The 23,970-nt window shown below is 40.5% G+C and overlaps 1 protein-coding gene across 1 annotated transcript in view; it reads left to right on the forward strand.

The window, feature by feature from the left end:
- LOC139755399 (uncharacterized) overlaps positions 1-23,970 on the forward strand; it is a 204,972-nt gene that overhangs the window by 146,189 nt on the left and 34,813 nt on the right. Inside the window, exons 45-49 of the mRNA XM_071673671.1 lie at positions 1,750-1,924; positions 7,075-7,238; positions 7,518-7,650; positions 13,429-13,544; positions 21,052-21,186. Of these exons, the coding sequence (XP_071529772.1) occupies positions 1,750-1,924; positions 7,075-7,238; positions 7,518-7,650; positions 13,429-13,544; positions 21,052-21,186 (723 nt within the window). The remainder of the gene's footprint in view (positions 1-1,749; positions 1,925-7,074; positions 7,239-7,517; positions 7,651-13,428; positions 13,545-21,051; positions 21,187-23,970) is intronic.

Consider the following 23,970-nt stretch of genomic DNA (forward strand, 5'->3'; position numbering starts at 1 on the left):
ACTGTCTGTTTGGGAAAAGATGAATATATCTTAAATTCTAACAGTCCTGACAGTGTTATACAGATGTGAGTCTTAAGCCCTAAAAGGAAACGAAAGGAAGAGGGTGAAGGTACTGGAAATGAAGTGTCTGATATCAAACTGTGGCATAAGACATGTTGATCATATAGGGGATGATAGTGTCAGAGAAAAGTGTAGTGGCTTGGGGAAATAAAGGTGTACTGAAATGTTTCAAACATACGGAGAAGCTCAGTTAAAAGAGGCTAACAAAGAGGATCTAGGTGTCAAAAATGCAAGAAGCAAGGGAAAGGAGGCAACTGATAAGGAGATGGAAGGAAGGAGTGAAAAAGGCTTAAGGGTACTGCAGCTTGAACATTCAGGTGTGATGCAAAAACTGGACTGAATGAATTAGAGTGATGTGGTATATAGGAGCCTTGTGTTGTCAGTACACTGAACCAGGGCATATGATATGATCAAGGTAAACAGTGAAGTAGTGTGTGAGAGTTGGCTGTGGATGATAGTGTCTGGTATTGCTAAAATATACATGATAGTTGAAGACTAAATCTGTGTAAAGAGGCCATCAATCCTTTGCTCCTTATGTTACCTAGCTAAAGCAAGAAAAGAAGTTTTTTTTTTTTTTTTTTTTTTTTTTTTTTTTTTTGCTGTCTCCCGCATTTGCAAGGTAGCGCAAGGAAACAGACGAAAGAAATGGCCCAACCCACACCCTTACACATGCCTTGATTCAATCCACTGACAGCACGTCAACCCCGGTATACCACATCGCTCCAATTCACTCTATTCTTTGCCCTCCTTTCACCCTCCTGCATGTTCAGGCCCCGATCACACAAAATCTTTTTCACTCCATCTTTCCACCTCCAATTTGGTCTCCCTCTTCTCCTCGTTCCCTCCACCTCCGACACATATATCCTCTTGGTCAATCTTTCCTCACTCATTCTCTCCATGTGACCAAACCATTTCAAAACACCCTCTTCTGCTCTCTCAACCACGCTCTTTTTATTTCCACACATCTCTCTTACCCTTACGTTACTTCCTCGATCAAACCACCTCACACCACACTTTGTCCTCAAACATCTCATTTCCAGCACATCCATCCTCCTGCGCACAACTCTATCCATAGTCCACGCCTTGCAACCATACAACATTGTTGGAACCACTATTCCTTCAAACATACCCATTTTTGCTTTCCGAGATAATGTTCTCAACTTCCACACATTCTTCAAGGCTCCCAGAATTTTCGCCCCCTCCCTCACCCTATGATCCACTTCCGCTTCCATGGTTCCATCCGCTGCCAGATCCACTCCCAGATATCTAAAACACTTCACTTCCTCCAGTTTTTCTCCATTCAAACTCACCTCCCAATTGAATTGACCCTCAACTCTACTGTACCTAATAACCTTGCTCTTATTCACATTTACTCTTAACTTTCTTCTTTCACACACTTTACCAAACTCAGTCACCAGCTTCTGCAGTTTCTCACATGAATCAGCCACCAGCCACCAGAAAAGAAGTTAGGTATGACAATAACTGTGTTGTAATTTCAGAAGTACAGTAATGTAATGTGTAAAGGTGAATTTCCAAACATTTTGAAATTTTAGTCTTCCATAAACTACTGGTGTGCAGTGCATAAATCAAAGTTATCAAAGACCAGTTTCATAACCATTTTTCAAATGATGAATTAATTACAGCAATATGAAAAATTACTAGTTTACAGCGGTAATTTTTTTTTTCTAGATTTTCCTCTGGTTTGTGTCTTGGGATGAGCTCACAAGATGACCCTAGTCATGTGCTAGGGACTTTGGTGGCACTGACAGTGGTAAAGTCCAATCTGAGGGACCAAGCTGAAACAAAATTCCCGATTACTAACAGTGAGGGCAACAAAGGCGACTTTGCTGAGAAAGATAGCTTTGTAAGTAACTTTTTACTTTAAGCAAAAGTAGAGATATTGGAGACTACTAGTATACTTGGATAATGAATAAATCTGATTGATTTTGAAAGAAAATCTGATCAGAATTATCAATGCAGTTTTGATGACTATTATTTGAAAAATCTGCATTTGATAATTAGATCTCAATACAGTATATCATTTGGAAATTATTTCTGTTTGATTTGATAATTAGAGCTTACTATGGTTGACTACTGCATACCACAGGGTATAAGAACAATTGTTTCTTACATGTTCTTGATGAACTGATTCCAAATGAGATCATCGAGTTCCGTGTAATGTTATAGAATACTTCTTGTTTGTCCAGATAATGTACCTTTCACAGTACTTCCTGTTTTTGGTCTTCCTTGCTACCATTCTGAGGGCTTTCCTCTTCAAACTTGGCACTAGGTTTCTTAATTAGGGTTCACTGACATCTTGAAACTTTGATCATGCTGTCCAAAAATTGTAAAACTTATGTATGTTACATGTTTTTTTGCTTAAAACATTTCCACAAATATTATATAAACCCTTTTAACCCACATATAAATATGCTTCAGAATAGTACAAGGAAGTGACTATTTCAGTTAAATGTGCTGCATTTTGTAAGATATTACTGCTTTAGATAATGGACACTAATGCATATATATACACACTGCTTTACTACCAAATCTTAATCTTTCTAATTGCATACAGCCAATGTTTGATTATTTTTACCGCATGCCCGTTGTCATCCTTACTACCTGTATTTGGCATTCTTTACTATCTATATGTGGTCTTCTGTGATGTTTGTCTTTGCTTTTCTGTATGTCATGCTCATGGTCATTCTAGCTGCCTTTATGTAGTTCTTCTTTAACGAGTTTCAATACCCTTCCTAAATGCCTGCCTATTATCTTAATTGCTGCCTGTTTTTGGTATTTATGTATGTGTAACTGGGTCTAATGGCTATGAACTGCTACAGGGTCTTTCTGACTGCTGGCTTTTTTGTGCGGCACTTCAGAGGTCTTTAAGATCTCATGTTTGTGAATTTTCTTACTGCTTGTCAATGGTTTCCCATAGTAGGTGTTCATATTGCAAGTCACTGTCTATACGGAGCCCTTTTGACTACTTCCTTGTAGTCTTCCACACTACTTTTTTTTTTGTGTTAGCTGAGATGGCACAGGAACCTGAATGCCATCACCAAAGCCATCTCATTAACACTATATATATATTTTTCATTATACTTAACTGCTTTTTCCCACGTTAGCGAGGTAGCACAAGAAAACAGATGAGGAATGGCCCAACCCACCCACATACAGGTATATACCTAAACGCCCACACACGCACATAAACATACATATACATTTCAACATACATTCAATACATACACACAAACATATACATATATATACACATGAACATATTCATACTTGCTGCCTTCATCCATTCCTGTTGCCACCCTGCCACACATGAAATAGCATCCTACCCCCAATCCAGCAAGGTAGCACCATGAAAAGACACTCAGTCTCTAGCTGTCATGTGCATTGCACCAAAACCACAGCTCCTTTCCACACCAAGGCCCCACAGACCTTTCCATGGTTTCCCCAGATGCTTCACATGCATCAACCCCAGTATACTAAATCGTTCTAATTCACAATTCACTCCATTCGTTGCACACCTTTCACCCTCTTGTATGTTCAGGCCCTAATCGCTCAAAATCTTTTTCACTCCATCCTTCCACCTCCAATTTGGTTTCTCGCTTCTCCTTGTTCCCTTCACCTCTGACACACCTCTTTGTCAATCTTTCCTCATTCATTCTCTCCATATTTCCAAACCATTTCAACACACCCTTTTCTGCTCTTTCAGCCACACTCTTTTTATTACCATACATCTCTCCTACCGTTACATTACTTACTCGATCAACCCGTCTCACATCACATACTGTCTTCAAACATTTCATTTCAAACTTATCCACCATTCTCTGCACAACCTTATGCATAGCTCATGCTTTGCATCCATAAAATATCACTGGGACTATTATTCCTTCAGAAATACCCATTTTTGCCCTCCTAGATAATGTCCTCTATCCACATATTCTCCAGTGCTCCTACAACCTTCAGCCCCTTCCCCACCCAATGACTCCCTTCCACTTCCATGGTTCCATTCCCTACCATGTCCACTCCCAGATATCTAAAACACTTCACTTCCTCCAATTTTTCTACATTCAAACTCACAACCCATTCTCAACTTTCTCCTTTCACACACTCTTCCACTGCTTTGCATCCACTGCTTTGCATCCATAAAATATCACTGGGGCTATTATTCCTTCAGAAATACCCATTTTTGCCCTCCTAGATAATGTCCTCTATCCACATATTCTCCAGTGCTCCTACAACCTTCAGCCCCTTCCCCACCCAATGACTCCCTTCCACTTCCATGGTTCCATTCCCTACCATGTCCACTCCCAGATATCTAAAACACTTCACTTCCTCCAATTTTTCTACATTCAAACTCACAACCCATTCTCAACTTTCTCCTTTCACACACTCTTCCAAACTCAGACACCAAATTCTGTAGTTTCTGACTCGAATCTGCCACCAGTGGTGCTTCTTCAGCAAATAGCAAATGACTCACTTCCCAGGCCATCTCATCCCCATCATACTGCATTCTCACTCTTCTCTCCATGACTCTCACCTTTACCACCCTTATCACCACATCCATAAAGAAACTGAACAATCATGGGGACATCACACACCACTGCTGCAGACTAACCTTCACTTGGAATTATTAATTTATCTCTCTTCCTACTCATACACAAGCCTTACACCCTTGAAAAACTTCTCACTGTGTCTATCAGCTTATCTACCATACCTTATATTCCTAAGACCTTCCACAAACCATCTCTATCAACTCTGTCATATGTCATTCTGAATATTACTCACACATTCTTTAAAGCAAACACCTGATCCACATATCCTCTACCACTCCTGATACTACGCTGCTCCTCCCAAATCTGATTCTCTGTGCATGCCTTAAACCTCTCAATCAAAACCCTTCCGTAAAACTTAACAGGTATACTCAACAAACTCTTACCTCTGTAGTTTGAACACTCTTCTTTATCCCCCTTGCTTTCGCACAATGACAGTATGCATGCATTTTACCACTCCTTTGGCACTTCACCAAGATCCATATATGCACTGAATATCCTTACCAACCAATCAAAAACACAGGTGTCTCCTTTCTTACTAAATTCAACAACAGTACTATCCACTTCAGCTGCCTTGCTGCATTTCATCTTACACATGGCTTTCACCAACTCTTCTCTCCTCACAAACCACTCTCCATGACTCACTTCACATACCACCCCAACCAAAGCATTCTGCATCTGCCATTCTTTCCTCAAATACATTTAACAATCTTTCAAAATACTCACTCCATCTCCTCCTCACTTCATCAATACCTATTATCACTTCTCCTTTTGCCCCCTTCACCAATTTTCTCATTTGTTCTGTTGTCTTGCGCACATTATTTACCTCCTTTCAAGACATCATATTCTCCCTCAAGTTTACTGATACTCTCTCACTCTAACTCTCATATGCCCTCTTTTTCAACCCCTGCACCATCTTCCTGACCTGCTACTTTCTTTTAATCATCTCCCAAGCACACTCCTTCCCTGTAAGTACTGCCCAAATGCTTCTTCTTTCTCTTTCACTAGCAACTTTATTTCTCCATCCCAATGCTCACTACCCTTTCTAATCTGCCCATCTACCACCTTTTGCATGCCACATGCATCTCTTGCACATACCATCCCTGCTTCCATAAATACCTCCCATTCCTTATCCACTCCCTTCATTTTATTTACCCTCACTCAGTCTCTCCTGATATTTCTTAACACAACTCTCTTCCAAGTTCACTTACGCTCGCCACTTTCTTCTCCCCGACACTGTTTCCTGTTTCAAAAAGCCTCTACAAATCTTCACCCTAGTCTTCACAAGATACTGATCATACATCCTACCAAATGTCCCTCTCAGCGCATTTATGAACAAAAGTCTCTCTTTTACGTGCCTATCAATTAATAGGTAATCTGACAATGTCTGCATCCCATCTCTCCTGCTCACATACATATACTTGTGTATATCCTCTTTTTATTAAGCATGTATTTCCAATTACCAGTTATTCTTCATCACACAACTCCACAAGCTCTTCACCAGTTCCATCAATAACACTGATTATCCCACCCTCCCCAATTATACCCTCAACTGCCTTATTACTTACCTTCACATTTGAATCATGCGTCACTAATACCCAGCCATGTACATCAAAAATGCTGACACATTCACCCAGCTGCTCCCAAAACACCTGCCCCTCAGATCTTTCTTCACATGGCCGGATGCATATAAACCAATAATCAACCATCTCTTCCCATTCACTTCCAGTTTTACCCACATCAATCATTTACTTCCTTACACTCCATCGCACTCCCACAATTCCTGCTTCAAAAGTAGTGCCATTCCTCCCTTAGCTCTTTTCCTCTCACCAATTCCTGACTTGACTCCTATTACATCTACAAACCATTCTTCCCCTTTACCCTTGAGCTTTGTTTCAGTTAGAGCCAAAACATCCATGTTTCTTTCCTTATACATTCTACCTAGCTCTCCTCTCATCTCATCTTGGGTATATCCACAATTTAGACACCCCAGTCTAAGCCTTTGAAGAGGATGAACACTCCCTACCTGGCCACTTTTTCTGCTCCCTCTTTTAGAAATCAAAATACAAGAATAGGGTGGGTCCAGCCCACCTGCTTCCACCATTCTTATGAAGATAGAATCCGTTCTCCCCTACCCCTATCGATAAATATATATCCCAGTTTAAGCCAGGTAACCATTTTATCGACCAACCCTTGTGGGAGATGAATAGCTGGGTTGATTGTGGACCAACTGCTGCAACCAGGATTTGAACCAATGTGCTCAACCCTGGGCTGCCCATGAATGTATCACGGTTAGTGACACTAAATGCTACACTACATTTTGTTTGCGATATCTCTTTCTAATCAGTTTTGATTTTCACGAGTCTTTGTTTGTGGCCTCCCTTACTAAGAGTATTTGGTAATTCTGCCTTTTTGTTTGTCATAATGGCTGTCACTCTTCATCTTTCAGGTTATATGGGGCTCCATCTTAGACCAATTTAGTGAATGGAACTGTGGCAGAAAAGGTGATGAGGGAGAGGATGTGCCTTGCTATGGTGCCTGCCTAGCTACCACAGTGCTCCTGGATGACTACTGGACACTAGTCACAGGTGTAGAGGCTCCTGGAGATCTCAGGTTTGTTCAGGTTTCCTTCCTTTTCTTTAAGCACCACTTTGCCTTCATTACCTCAAAGCAAGTTCTGAACCAGTTCTGAAAGATTGGTCGGTATCTAGTTCTGGACCTACATGTTGTTTAGATGTGGTAATTTTCTTTGTCATGTTTATAATGGTATCTTCCCATGTGTCATATTTGCAATGGTAGTTATCTGTATGTTATGTTTGTTGCCTTGTGGGAAATCATGTCACTTAACTTTCACCTACCTTTTTTATTGTTTTACAAGACATGTTCCTACAGATCCCCTGTGGCTGAAGCTGTCCTTCTTAATCCAGTGACAGGAGTAAAAATTCCTCTTGATATGGGAACAGAAAAGATTATATACCAGCTGGTGGTCCTTGATGATACAAGGCCAAAGGGTCACCGTTTCAAGGTAAATTGTATTTACCACTCTCACACTGATTCACTTCACTTGAAATGCTTATAAATAGCTGTTAACATCTTAGATTGATGGTAAGTTTAATCAAACTTAATTCATCAGTGATGAAGAAATATTTGTTTAGTGATAATACATGTGTCTACCTAAAGCTCCTATCTAAAGTTCCTACCTACTACTTTTATCTATTGCTCCTACAAAGCGCTACCACAAAGCGCTCTTCACAGGAAAATCTAGAGTTGCAAAGAATGAGTTGTACGAGTTAAGTGTTGTCAAGTATTAAGTGTTACTTTTGTCATAAATAACACTTGACACACAACTCACACAATTTAACTTTCTGCAACTCTAGATTTTCATATGGTCAGTGCTTTGCACTCGTCCTACCTTTTGGCAAAATGGTAGGAGCAATAGACAAAAGTAGTCGGTAGGAAGGTTAGACAAGAGCTTTAGGTAAAAACATATGGAAGTAGAAGGTAAGAGCACTAGCTGGGAGCATTAGGTAAAAGTAGTGGTTTGTAACATTAGGCAGGAACATTAGGTAGACACATTATGTAGAAACCTCTGAAAGCACTGTACTGAAGTTGCCCTTTGTCAGTGGCCTGTTAAGGGTGAGGTACCAAAGGCTAAGAAGTGGTGCTGGAGTTCATTTGTTAAGGAGACCCTTGTGCCATGGCCACCCCTTTGAGGGAATTTCCAAAGGGAACGGGCATCAGAGATACAAATTGATGGGTAATAGATAGATAGATAATACATGGAAGAAAATTGTGGTAGACCAGATATTGCACCCCCTTGAGGGAATTCCCAAAGGGAATGGGCATCAGAGATACAGATAGATAGGTAATAGATAGATAGATAGATACATGGAAGCAAATTGTGGAAGACTAAATATTGTAAGCATAACCATTGGATATTATGGTCATAGTCTTTTGAAAATGCATCAGTGATTACTGATTTTTGAGCTGGTGTATGATTTATTAATGCATCTGAAACCACATCTGTCATATATAAGTACAGAATCACTATGATAGTGCTACAAAGACTTGGGAGTATTAAGGATATGTTCCTTGTAGATTTCTAACCAATAAATCATTTCTCATATTTCAGCATCATTCTTAACTTTACACTTAATGCTTAGTCACTACTGATTTTGGCAACAAGTTTTGTGTTTCTTTGACATTGACTAGATCATGACAGTAATTAAGCGACACCCCATGAAAGTTTATTATGCACTCAATGTCTGACTTGTGAGGATTTGCCTCCTTAGTACTGGTTCTGTTCTCCATGACAGGTCCTCTGCAATATGTGACTCATTCATAAAAACTGTTTTCCAGTGGGGCAGGGTAGCAAAAGGAATGGATGAAGACAAGCAAGTATGAATATGTACATGTGTATGTATGTAATGTCTTCTTATGTTTATGTATATGTTGATATGTATATGTATGTATATGTGCATATATGGGCACTTATGTATATATATATATATATATATATATATTTTTTTTTTTTTTTTTTTTTTTCATACTATTCGCCATTTCCCGCATCAGCAAGGTAGCGTTAAGAACAGAGGTTTGCGGCAGGGGTGTGTGATGTCTCCATGGTTGTTTAATTTGTTTATGGATGGGGTTGTTAGGGAGTTTTGGAAAGAGGGGCAAGTATGAAGTCTGTTGGGGATGAGAGAGCTTGGGAAGTGAGTCAGTTGTTCGCTGATGATACAGCGCTGGTGGCTGATTCATGTGAGAAACTGCAGAAGCTGGTGACTGAGTTTGGTAAAGTGTGTGAAAGAAGAAAGTTAAGAGTAAATGTGAATAAGAGCAAGGTTATTAGGTACAGTAGGGTTGAGGGTCAATTCAATTGGGAGGTGAGTTTGAATGGAGAAAAACTGGAGGAAGTGAAGTGTTTTAGATATCTGGGAGTGGATCTGGCAGCGGATGGAACCATGGAAGCGGAAGTGGATCATAGGGTGGGGGAGGGGGCGAAAATTCTGGGAGCCTTGAAGAATGTGTGGAAGTCGAGAACATTATCTCGGAAAGCAAAAATGGGTATGTTTGAAGGAATAGTGGTTCCAACAATGTTGTATGGTTGCGAGGCATGGACTATGGATAGAGTTGTGCGCAGGAGGATGGATGTGCTGGAAATGAGATGTTTGAGGACAATGTGTGGTGTGAGGTGGTTTGATCGAGTAAGTAACGTAAGGGTAAGAGAGATGTGTGGAAATAAAAAGAGCGTGGTTGAGAGAGCAGAAGAGGGTGTTTTGAAATGGTTTGGTCACATGGAGAGAATGAGTGAGGAAAGATTGACCAAGAGGATATATGTGTTGGAGGTGGAGGGAACGAGGAGAAGAGGGAGACCAAATTGGAGGTGGAAAGATGGAGTGAAAAAGATTTTGTGTGATTGGGGCCTGAACATGCAGGAGGGTGAAAGGAGGGCAAAGAATAGAGTGAATTGGAGCGATGTGGTATACCGGGGTTGACGTGCTGTCAGTGGATTGAAGGCATGTGTATGGGGGTGGGTTGGGCCATTTCTTTCGTCCGTTTCCTTGCGCTACCTCGCAAACGCGGGAGACAGCGACAAAGCAAAAAAAAAAAAAAAAAAAAAAAAAAAAATGAGGCGTCTGGGGTAAACCATGGAAAGTTGTGTGGGGCCTGGATGTGGAAAGGGAGCTGTGGTTTCGGGCATTATTGCGTGGCAGCTAGAGACTACTGAGTGTAAATGAATGGGGCCTTTGTTGTCTTTTCCTAGTGCTACCTCGCACACATGAGGGGGGAGGGGGATGGTATTCCATGTGTGGCGAGGTGGCGATGGGAGTGAATGGGGGCAGACAGTGTGAATTGTGTGCATGGGTATATATGTATGTGTCTGTGTATGTATATATATGTGTACATTGAGATGTATAGGTATGTATATTTGCGTGTGTGGACGTGTGTGTGTGTATACATTGTGTATGGGGGTGGGTTGGGCCATCTCTTTCGTCTGTTTCCTTGCGCTACCTTGCAAATGCGGGAAAGAGCGACAAAGCAAAATAAAATATAAATAAATAATATATATATATATATATATATATATATATATATATATATATATATATATATATATATATATATATATATATATATATATTTTTTTTTTTTTTTTTTTTTTTTGCTCTGAAGCTGTCTCCTGCGTTTGCGAGGTAGCGCAAGGAAATAGACGAAAGAAATGGCCCAACCCACCCCCATACACATATATATACATACGTCCACACACGCAAATATACATACCTACACAGCTTTCCATGGTTTACCCCAGACGCTTCACATGCCCTGATTCAATCCACTGACAGCACGTTAACCCCGGTATACCACATCGATCCAATTCACTCTATTCCTTGCCCTCCTTTCACCCTCCTGCATGTTCAGGCCCCGATCACACAAAATCTTTTTCACTCCATCTTTCCACCTCCAATTTGGTCTCCCACTTCTCCTCGTTCCCTCCACCTCCGACACATATATCCTCTTGGTCAATCTTTCCTCACTCATTCTCTCCATGTGCCCAAACCATTTCAAAACACCCTCTTCTGCTCTCTCAACCACGCTCTTTTTATTTCCACACATCTCTCTTACCCTTACGTTACTTACTCGATCAAACCACCTCACACCACACATTGTCCTCAAACATCTCATTTCCAGCACATCCATCCTCTTGCGCACAACTTTATCCATAGCCCACGCCTCGCAACCATACAACATTGTTGGAACCACTATTCCTTCAAACATACCCATTTTTGCTTTCCGAGATAATGTTCTTGACTTCCACACATTCTTCAAGGCTCCCAGGATTTTCGCCCCCTCCCCCACCCTATGATCCACTTCCGCTTCCATGGTTCCATCCGCTGCCAGATCCACTCCCAGATATCTAAAACACTTCACTTCCTCCAGTCTTTCTCCATTCAAACTTACCTCCCAATTGACTTGACCCTCAACCCTACTGTACCTAATTACCTTGCTCTTATTCACATTTACTCTTAACTTTCTTCTTTCACACACTTTACCAAACTCAGTCACCAGCTTCTGCAGTTTCTCACATGAATCAGCCACCAGTGCTGTATCATCAGCGAACAACAACTGACTCACTTCCCAAGCTCTCTCATCCCCAACAGACTTCATACTTGCCCCTCTTTCCAAAACTCTTGCATTCACCTCCCTAACAACCCCATCCATAAACAAATTAAACAACCATGGAGACATCACACACCCCTGCCGCAAACCTACATTCACTGAGAACCAATCACTTTCCTCTCTTCCTACACGTACACATGCCTTACATCCTCGATAAAAACTTTTCACTGCTTCTAACAACTTGCCTCCCACACCATATATTCTTAATACCTTCCATAGAGCATCTCTATCAACTCTATCATATGCCTTCTCCAGATCCATAAATGCTACATACAAATCCATTTGCTTTTCTAAGTATTTCTCACATACATTCTTCAAAGCAAACACCTGATCCACACATCCTCTACCACTTCTGAAACCACATATATATATATGTGAGTCAGTTGTTGTTCGCTGACGACACAGCGCTGGTGGCTGATTCATGTGTGAAACTGCAGAAGCTGGTGACTGAGTTTGGTAAAGTGTGTGGAAGAAGAAAGTTAAGAGTAAATGTGAATAAGAGCAAGGTTATTAGGTACAGTAGGGTTGAGGGTCAAGTCAATTGGGAGGTGAGTTTGAATGGAGAAAAACTGGAGGAAGTGAAGTGTTTTAGATATCTGGGAGTGGATCTGGCAGCGGATGGAACCATGGAAGCGGAAGTGGATCATAGGGTGGGGGAGGGGGCGAAAATTCTGGGGGCCTTGAAGAATGTGTGGAAGTCGAGAACATTATCTCTGAAAGCAAAAATGGGTATGTTTTAAGGAATAGTGGTTCCAACAATGTTGTATGGTTGCGAGGCGTGGGCTATGGATAGAGTTGTGCGCAGGAGGATGGATGTGCTGGAAATGAGATGTTTGAGGACAATGTGTGGTGTGAGGTGGTTTGATCGAGTGAGTAACGTAAGGGTAAGAGAGATGTGTGGAAATAAAAAGAGCGTGGTTGAGAGAGCAGAAGAGGGTGTTTTGAAGTGGTTTGGGCACATGGAGAGAATGAGTGAGGAAAGATTGACCAAGAGGATATATGTGTCGGAGGTGGAGGGAACAAGGAGAAGAGGGAGACCAAATTGGAGGTGGAAAGATGGAGTGAAAAAGATTTTGTGTGATCGAGGCCTGAACATGCAGGAGGGTAAAAGGAGGGCAAGGAACAGAGTGAATTGGAGCGATGTGGTATACCGGGGCTGACGTGCTGTCAGTGGATTGAATCAAGGCATGTGAAGCGTCTGGGGTAAACCATGGAAAGCTGTGTAGGTATGTATATTTGCGTGTGTGGACGTATGTATATACATGTGTATGGGGGGGGGCTTGGGCCATTTCTTTCGTCTGTTTCCTTGCGCTACCTCGCAAACGCGGGAGACAGCGACAAAGTATAAAAAAAAAAAAAATAAAAAAAAAAAAAAAAAAAATTATCTATTTATTTTGCGACAAAGCAAAATAAATAAATAAATGTGTGTGTGTGTGTGTGTGTATGTGTATGGGCCATTCTTTGTCTGTTTTCTGGCACTATCTCGCTGACACATGAAACAGCGATTATGTATAATAGTTAATATTAATAATATTGTAGATGACCTATTCTATAGTACTAATTTCTAATTCAAAGTTATAGTCCATTTCTCTCCTTGGGTTGATATTTTATAACTTCACAGTGCTATGGCTGGGATAACCACGAGTGGAATGGCAAGATCTGCATAACTGGGAGAGCCAGCTCTGAGGATGAAGTGACTAGACTTAAATGTCTGTGCAAAAGCCCTGTCTATGTGGCGTAAGTGTCTGCTTTCCTCTCCAGAACTAAACACCAAAAGATTTCTGTATATGTAGGATTGCTATGGGTAGTTAATATGCATCATAATCAGATTTCAGTTTTTTACAAATGTCTCAGATATGATTAACCTCTTAATCTTCAAGGTTCCCTTTCTAACCCAGTTTCTCAAATTATCTAAAATTGTATTCAACCTTATACAGTGATTTCATAAACGTCCATATAACAACGAAAAAAATCACTTCAAAGGTATATCTGGTCCACTAATTTGACTCAGATATAGTGTAGAATTTTACTGATTTTTGAGCACAATATACTAAAATAGTTTGGAATTAAGGCTCGAGTGTTGATTGGTTGTCACTGCATGTTTCTTCGTTTATTCTGCTAACACCAAAAAATTAATAGCTAATCATTATTAATATGGTTATAAGTAATAAATCTTTTCTTGATCTAATCAGTGATTCACTGAAAATTATAACAGCAAAGTCATAAGAGTTGTGAAATTACCAGCTGCATCTGTAAGATGAAATATTATCAAGGTCAGGTTACTGCTGGCAACACTGCCTCCACTTTTGTGAAAAACACCTTCTCATGCCCCATCTCGGTTACTTTCAATGATTGAAGAGCCACTGTACATAAATTCAATAGTCACATGATCCAAAGAAAGATCATCATTGTCAAGTATATCACAATCATCTGCTTAGACCTCTAAATTCACCTAAAAGCTTCTTAATTTCCTTCCCAGACAACTGATAAAAATGCACTGTCATTGTCATGGCTGGAGGATAAGTGACTGTAGGGAGAAATTATTGTGTATTGCTTCCCAGCAAACATCAAGGCCTGGTGCTTGGCCTTGAAAGAGGTGGGAAACTTGATGGGTAAATATCTGTCCAGAGCAGTCAACCAGCTCACATAAATATATATTTATTTATATATTTTGCTTTGTCGCTGTCTCCCACGTTTGCAAGGTAGCGCAAGGAAACAGACAAAAGAAATGGCCCAACCCACCCCCTTACACAATGTATATACATACACGTCCACACACGCAAATATACATACCTATACATCTCAATGTACACATATATATACACACACAGACACATACATATATACCCATGCACACAATTCACACTGTCTGCCTTTATTCATTCCCATCGCCACCTCGCCACACATGGAATACCATCCCCCTCCCCCCTCATGTGTGCGAGGTAGCACTAGGAAAAGACAACAAAGGCCCCATTCGTTCACACTCAGTCTCTAGCTGTCATGCAATAATGCCCGAAACCACAGCTCCCTTTCCACAATCAGGCCCCAAACAACTTTCCATGGTTTACCCCAGACGCTTCACATGCCCTGATTCAATCCACTGACAGCACGTCAACCCCGGTATACCACATCGATCCAATTCACTCTATTCCTTGCCCTCCTTTCACCCTCCTGCATGTTCAGCCCCGATCACTCAAAATCTTTTTCACTCCATCTTTCCACCTCCAAATTGGTCTCCCACTTCTCCTCGTTCCCTCCACCTTCGACACATATATCCTCTTGGTCAATCTTTCCTCACTCATTCTCTCCATGTGCCCAAACCATTTCAAAACATCCTCTTCTGCTCTCTCAACCACGCTCTTTTTATTTCCACACATCTCTCTTACCCTTACATTACTTACTCGATCAAACCACCTCACACCACACATTGTCCTCAAACATCTCATTTCCAGCACATCCACCCTCCTGCGCACAACTCTATCCATAGCCCACGCCTCGCAACCATACAACATTGTTGGAACCACTATTCCTTCAAACATACCCATTTTTGCTTTCCGAGATAATGTTCTCGACTTCCACACATTCTTCAAGGCTCCCAGGATTTTCGCCCCCTCCCCCACCCTATGATTCACTTCCGCTTCCATGGTTCCATCCGCTGCCAGATCCACTCCCAGATATCTAAAACACTTTATTTCCTTCAGTTTTTCTCCATTCAAACTTACCTCCCAATTGACTTGACCCTCAACCCTACTGTACTTAATAACCTTGCTCTTATTCACATTTACTCTTAACTTTCTTCTTTCACACACTTTACCAAACTCAGTCACCAGCTTCTGCAGTTTCTCACATGAATCAGCCACCAGCGCTGTGTCATCAGCGAACAACAACTGACTCACTTCCCAAGCTCTCTCATCCACAACAGACTTCATACTTGCCCCTCTTTCCAAAACTCTTGCATTCACCTCCCTAACAACCCCATCCATAAACAAATTAAACAACCATGGAGACATCACACACCCCTGCCGCAAACCTACATTCACTGAGAACCAATCACTTTCCTCTCTTCCTACACGTACACATGCCTTACATCCTCGATAAAAACTTTTCACTGCTTCTAACAACTTTCCTCCCACACCATATATTCTTAATACCTTCCACAGAGCATCTCTATCAACTCTATCATATGCCTTCTCCAGATCCATAAATGCTACATACAAATCCATTTGCTTTTCTAAGTATTTCTCACATACATTCTTCAAAGCAAACACCTGATCCACACATCCTCTACCACTTCTGAAACCACACTGCTCTTCCCCAATCTGATGCTCTGTACATGCCTTCACCCTCTCAATCAATACCCTCCCATATAATTTGCCAGGAATACTCAACAAACTAATACCTCTGTAATTTGAGCACTCACTCTTATCCCCTTTGCCTTTGTACAATGGCACTATGCACGCATTCCGCCAATCCTCAGGCACCTCACCATGAGTCATACATACATTAAATAACCTTACCAACCAGTCAACAATACACTCACCCCCTTTTTTAATAAATTCCACTGCAATACCATCCAAACCTGCTGCCTTGCCGGCTTTCATCTTCCGCAAAGCTTTCACTACCTCTTCTCTGTTTACCAAATCATTTTCCCTAACCCTCTCACTTTGCACACCACCTCGACCAAAACACCCTATATCTGCCACTCTATCATGAAACACATTCAACAAACCTTCAAAATACTCACTCCATCTCCCTCTCACATCACCACTACTTGTACACATAAATATCCAACACAAATAGTTTTGTGAGTTAGATATCATATTATTTTGTTAACACGGGTACAGGGCGGCCTTATTGTTGATGTTAAGTGAAACTAAAAAGTACATTAATATTTCTACTTGGTCAGATAACTTTTATAAGAAGAGGGTGTTTTGAAGTGGTTTGGGCACATGGAGAGGATGAGTGTGGAAAGATTGACCAAGAGGATATATGTGTCGGAGGTGGAGGGAGCAAGGAGAAGAGGGAGACCAAATTGGAGGTGGAAAGATGGAGTGAAAAAGATTTTGTGTGATCGGGGCCTGAACATGCAGGAGGGTGAAAGGAGGGCAAGGAATAGAGTGAATTGGAGCGATGTGGTATACCGGGGTTGACGTGCTGTCAGTGGATTGAATCAAGGCATGTGAAGCGTCTGGGGTAAACCATGGAAAGCTGTGTAGGTATGTATATTTGCGTGTGTGGACGTATGTATATACATGTGTATGGGGGGGGGTTGGGCCATTTCTTTCGTCTGTTTCCTTGCGCTACCTCGCAAACGTGGGAGACAGCGACAAAGTATAAAAAAAAAAAAAAAAAAACTTTTATAATAAAAAGATCTTTAGATAATATCTTCCCCCTGAATTTTTCCTTTCCACTGTGTTTAGTTATCATCTAAATGAAGAAAATGCTTTAGTTTAAGAAGAAATAATAGGTAATAAAGGACTTGAAATTTTATCTACTTTTGGATAGATAAGAAAAAGAACAATCAAAATCAATTAAGCTACATTCATCTTCCTCATCTTAATGTATATTACCGGTATTCTCCAATGCCTTTTGATGTTTAATTTGTAAATAAACCTTTTCTTTCATGTTTCACTTCAAAGCCTTTGACAAGTTAGAACACTTTGTCCCTGCTTTGCACAGGATATATTCCTGGAAAAGTGTGTCTACTACAGTGGTTCCCTGCAAAATGGATCTAATAACATACAAGAAAAACAGGAATGCATTCCAGACACCTCCTTAATCTCCATCTTTCCTTTTCACTGTGGAATAAAAAGTGTACTCACCAATATTGTTGAAACACCTTACATATCAATAACATGGGAGCTTAAAGGCATCTCTCTGATTAGATTTTTCACCTTGGGTACTGTTTTCCCCTTCACCAGTCTTGCTTTTGTCATCTGATTATATACAATAAGCTTGACTGAGCCTCAGCATTTTTAATCTGCTCTATTCTTCTTCATTTTTTCATTACAATTCAATTACATTACACACATGTCTAATGGAAGCAACATTACCTTTGGTTTCCTCAGGGGAGGCACCATGACACTACAAGATAGTGCATAAAAATTAGGGTTTCCTGTCAAATATCAGATAGCTGTAAAAATCTGAACCAGATAATCTGACCAGATGGTAAAATTTGGGTTCCTTTATATTCTTTCACTTATTTATAATTGCCCCTGAACTTCTTTCATAAAAGTACCTCTTGTTTAGGAACTCCTTCAGCTTTGAGGCTCTGATACATCCAGTAGCAGGGAAATGATGAACTCATTTGGAATGAGGTGGGGAGAAAGAACTCTGCCTCCATACTCTGCCGACTGTAGAAGGTAATTAAAGAGGGCTGGAGTAGAGGGCTGGAAACCCTTTCCTTCTTGTATTTCAATTTCCAAAGAGGAAACAGAAGCTGCTGCAAGGTGAAGAATGCTCATTCTCCTCAAAGGCTCAGATTGGGGTGTCTGAATGTGTGTGGCTGTAACCAAATTCAGAAGAGAGGAGAGATAGGTAGTAATGTTGAGGAAAGAAACCTAGATATTCTGGCAATGAGTGAAATGAAGCTCACAGTTAAAGGGGAAGAATGGTTTGGAAATGTCTCAGTGGTAAAGTCATGCGTTGGTGAAAGGACAATAGCTGAGGAAGGAGTAGCACTACTTCTGAAGCAAGAGCTTAGGGAGTGTGTGATAGAGTGTAAGGAAGTAAATTCTATATTGATGTGGGTAAAACTGAAAGTGGAAGGTGAGAAATTTGTTGAGTATATTTGGTAAATTGTACGGGAGGGTACTGATTGAGAGGGTGAAGGCATGTACAGAGCATCAGATTGGGGATGAGAAATGTGGCTTCAGACGTGGTAGAGGATGTGTAGATCAGGTGTTTGCTTTGAAGAATGTGTGTGAGAAGTACTAAGAAAAACTGATGGATTTGTAGGTGGCATTTATGGATCTGGAGAGGGTATATGATAAGAGTTGATAGAGATGCTTTGTGAAAGGTCTTAAGAATATATGGTGTGAAAGGTAAGCTGCTAGAAGCAGAGAAGTTTTTATCAAGGGTGTATGTCATGTGTAAGAGTTGGAAGAGGGGAGATTGGACAGTTCCCAGTGAAGGTCAGTCTGCGGCAAGGGTGTGCGATGTCACCACATTGTTTAATTTGTTCATGGATAGGGGTGGTGAGGGATGTAAATGCAAGAGTCATGGAGAGAGGAGTGAGTATGCAGTCTGTTGGGATGAAAGGGCCTGGAAAGTGTCAATTGTTGTTCACTGATGATACAGCACTGGTGGCTGATTCAAGTAAGAATCTGCAAAAGTTGGTGAATGAATCTGGAGGTGTGTGTGAAAGAAGAAATTTGAGTGAATGTAAATAAAAGCGAGGTTATTAGGTTCAGTAGGGTTGAGGGACAACTTAGTCGGGATGTAAATTTGATTGGAAAAAACTGGAGGAAGTGAAAAGTTTTACATATCTGGAAGTGGACTTGGCAATGGATGGAATCATGGAAGCAGATGTGTGTGTTATTGGGTGGGGGAGGGGGCAAGGGTTCTGGGATCGATGAAGAATGTGTGAAAAAAAGAGCATTATCTCAGAGGACAAAAATGGGTATGTCTGAAGGAATTGTTGTTCCAAAAATGTTATATAGTTACAAGGTATGGGTTATAGATAGGTTGTGTAGAGGAGGGTGGATATTTTGGAAATTTAATGTGTCAAGATAATGTGTTGTGCGAGATGGTCCTATCGAATGAGTAATGAAAGGTTAAGAGAGATGTGTGGTAATAAAAAGTGGGGTTGAGAGAGCAAAAGAGGGTGTATTGAAATGGTTTGTACAAATGGGGAGAATGAGGGAGGAAAGGCTAGCAAAGAGGATGTGTGTGTCAGAAGTGGAGGGAACAAGGAGAAGTAGAAAACTAAATTGAAGATGGAAGGATGGATTGAAAAGGATTTTGAGCTATCAGGGCCTGAACATACAGGAGGGTGAAAGGCTTGCTTGGAATAGAGTGAATTGGAATGATGTGGTATACTGGGGTGGATGTGCCATCAGTGCACTGAACCGGGCATGTGAAATGTTTGGGGTAAACCATGGAAAGGTCTATGGGTCCTGGATGTGGGTAGGGTGCTGTGTTTTTGGTAAGACAGGATGGCTTGAGCGAGCTCAAATAGGGGAGACTTGGAGGAAGTGGAATCCTTGTGGTATCTCGAAGCCATTGGATGTAGCAGCAAATGGAACCACATGGACTGAAGTAAGCCACAGGAAAGAATAGGGTCTTAAGGTCTTGTATGTGTGACAAAGTGTGTGGAAAGGAATATCATTGTCTGTAAGGCAAAATATGGGTGTATTTAAGAAAAGTCCCAGTGGTGTTAAGTTGTTATAGGTCTTGGCACAGAATGCAAAGGAAAGGAAGAGTGTAGATATGACAGAAATTAAATGCCTGAGGATGATACATGGCAACAAGTAAGATGATTATGAAAAAAATTAACTGTCAGAGAGAGTTGTGGTAATAAGCTTAGTTTAATTGAGAGGGATAACCAAAGTATGCTGAAGTGGTTTAGGAATGAGGGAATGGATGAAGAGAGACTGAGAAAGAAGATACATGTTCTAGAAGCAGAGAAGCAAGGGGAAATACCTACCTAAGAGTATATATGATGAGATTTTGCCATTAGATAGGGTTAACACTTCATATTCACTGCATATCTCGCAAGATGAACACTTGTTTTTCTCTTCTTCCATGGCTCATCTGGAACTGTTTTTAACCAATGATAAAGGCTTCTTGTGAATGCTTCTGTACCAAGGAAGAGAGAGAGTACTGGGGAAAAGAAGGCTTTGAGGTGTTAGGGCCTGAACATTCATGAGGATGAGAAGCAAGTGACTGACAGAAATAACCTGAGAAATGTGGTATATGGAGGGTGACATGCTGTTAATAGTATGAAGCGGGACATATGAAGTGATCAAAGTAAACCATGGAATAAACTGAGGAGCTTAACTTAACTGTAAATGACAACTAGACTCTGGATGCTACCTCAAGAAGGCAGGAAAGGCAAGTGGTTAAACAAATGAACAAGTGTTAAAAAAAGCATAATTTGAACATACAAACTAAACAAACTATCATTCTGATGAAACTAAGAGTACTACTCATATGTATGAAGAGATATTTACTAAGAATCAGTACTTCCAATGCCTTTCTCACTTTGAAATACAATAACAAGTCACTTTCATTTTCCCATTAGAGTGTTTTTGACGAAGGTCTCAGACTCCACTGCCACCATCAGCAGCACTACTGAGGAATCCATACCACAGACCACTGCAGCCACTAGTGGGCCATCAGTACTCCTATTCCAGGGTGCAAGACATGTCAAGTTCATGTAAGTTCATGGAGAGTAATTAGCTTGGCAGATTTTGTCTATAGTAATTATATCTAAGAAAATTTAGTTTTACCCAGTCTCTCTCTAAATTCTTTTCAAGTATATCCAGACTAACTATCATTACTCATTTAGTCGCATTTCTTTCCCCTGCTTTGGAGGTTAAGACTTTCTAACACCTTATCAAATAAGGCAATCAAATCAATGAGAGACCACTAGCTTTTTTTCACCAATGGTTGTGGCAACTCTCTCATTTTGACCTCAATTTTAACCAGAGTTTACCACAGTGAAGACATTATCATCCTGCTTGCTACAGGGAACTGATCCACTGGCACCAAAGAATTATCTTTGCATGAAGACAATGTCTTTTACCAGCCTTCATTTTATCATCTGCTTTCTTCCCATTCCTACAGTGGACAGGCATCTTTATTGATTTCTTAAGGGTGTGCAGTACTGTGAGTATACTTTGATCAATAACAAAGTGATTGTTGTTGCTGTAATTAGTGGTGGTGGGCTCCCCTCTTCCTTTACTACCATTTCTCCTTCTATTCATGCAATTGGTTTCTCCTTTGATTTGTATTGTTTTTCCAGTTCTTAGGAAGGTTTAAGTGTATGAGCCCTAGGTAAAGGTTTTACAGTAGAATTAGGGACTAAAACAGTGTCACAGCTCTTAACTATATTGATTCGAACCCCAGGGTTTTGCCAGTTTGCAGACAAATGTCAATTAAAAAAGACTGACTTCTTTGATTCAGTTCTGTTCACCTTGACATTCATGAAGACAAGTAGCTCCCATAACTTAGTCATGGGGGTAGGTGAAAGTCTAGTTCATGGAAACTTTTTCTGACAGAGCTAGGGTGCTGAGAGAAACTTGAACCCCTTGTCATGGTGTGTGGGTTAAATCACTGTCCTATGATATTTGGAAATTCCTATTCTAGGCCAATGCAATACTGTGATGCATTGGGGGATAGACCATCTCAAAGGCTATCCTTCAGTTAACCTCTTTTAGAGCCAAAATGCTTCTTTTATACAGTTTAGGTTTACAGAGACGAGCATCTGTCCTGATTGGTTGTGGTTTCTGTACCCTTTTGTGGTGATTTTCAATGGCCAGTCATGATCATTTCAGTTCATCCATTCTGTTTTGCAGATATAAGGCAAACTGAAGCAAATTATTTTTTAAATCCAACAGGTTCTGTTGAACACAAACTTTTCATTCTTGGTTCTGCCTAAGGAGTTTGTTCATCTCTCCTAATAAGTGGATCTTGTCTTGAACTACTACTTTATTAGGTAATCCCCAGTACATACAATCTGGAGCTCCCAGTATACCATGAGGATTTGGCTAAACCAAGATAATCTCAATACTTTCGATATCATTTGTGGATTCAAGGGAAAAATATAGATAACTCATTCTTGCAATGAGAAAGTCTCTTTGTCCCAACTAATATACTGTACTGATGATACACAACTTGAACTTTCTGTTGATGGCTTACCTTATAGAAGAAGTATAGGCCCTTCTCTCTCATTCTGCCAAGAAGCCATAGGATACAGTAGCCATCAGCACACAGAGCAAATCTTTGTTCATAATGGTCTATATGCTCATCACTGAGGGATGTGTGGATTGACCAATATCACTAGAGTACCATGTCCCATCTAGCATAGTGATAACATGATGGGTTATCATATAGCAGTAATCCTTCTCTTAATGTAAAGGTCACATAAAATCTGTATCGAGTCATGGGGAAGAGCTCCACCCCAAGTAATGAGGAAAACAAGCATGTTTATCTACACCTTTGAAGTTCCTTACTTTGACATGGACCTACACCAGGGACTTGACTGCTTCAAGTCAAATATATGTAGAGCACCAACAACAAGTAGTTATTAATACAGTTACATGCTACTTTCCAGTCTGGTTTTTTGTCTTATGTTTTTTCCAAACAGCTGAGATGCTCTCTGTTAGACATAGAATGTATTCTCAGCCAAATCCAGTGTCTATTATTTTCAGCCATGTAGTTTGTGCCGAAGCCAAAAAACAACATGTGAAGTGCATTTATCATGGCAGCTGGTCTTCTTTGGAGGAAAATCTTTCTCAAAGAGCTGCTTGCTGAGCTGAAAGTGGATTATGGTGTTTCTTCTGTTGAAACTTTTAAAAAAGTATTTTCTTCCTCAGTCTTTCTTTTCATTTTGAGGAAATTTGGGGACCCCATCTCTGGTTCATGAGCCCCTTCCAAGTCTTGGTAAACCAGATGGTTCTTTCTCTCCTGTGTGGTTGGAAGTCTCTGACTGATGCTCCATTTAACAAAGTAGCATTAGTGGAATCTGTTCTTGAGACCAGTTATACTTGGAAAAGAGTTGAACCTGATTATTCCATTAACTCTGATAATCAGTCCTAGCTCTCTCTTCTATGGAAACCAATTGCTGCATGGTGGTTCTAAAGTTAGACATCAACACATAGGGAGATTTTGTTAATCTCAGATTCTAACTCCCACAGTGTCATCCCAAACAGAAAGAGTTTGATGCCAAGCAGTCCTCAGAGAGATCAGAAAATTGGACTTGGCATGGCATTTTTTAAAATTTTTTGGAGGTTCTAAAGCTCTAGTGCTACCTAAGGTAGGCCTTTTCTTTGGTCTTCTAGACTTTTTCTTTCCCATTAGAGGGTGCTCTGGCAAAAATCAAGTCATATTAAAATACTGAGAACTTTAGACTCTCCTCAAGCAAAGATGCCAGGACAATTTTTGATCTAGTTTTATAACCCTAAAGAGGAATTAAACAAAAATAATGAGTTGATATTCT

Source organism: Panulirus ornatus, chromosome 19 (genome assembly GCF_036320965.1).
Source record: "Panulirus ornatus isolate Po-2019 chromosome 19, ASM3632096v1, whole genome shotgun sequence".
NCBI lineage: Eukaryota > Metazoa > Arthropoda > Malacostraca > Decapoda > Palinuridae > Panulirus > Panulirus ornatus.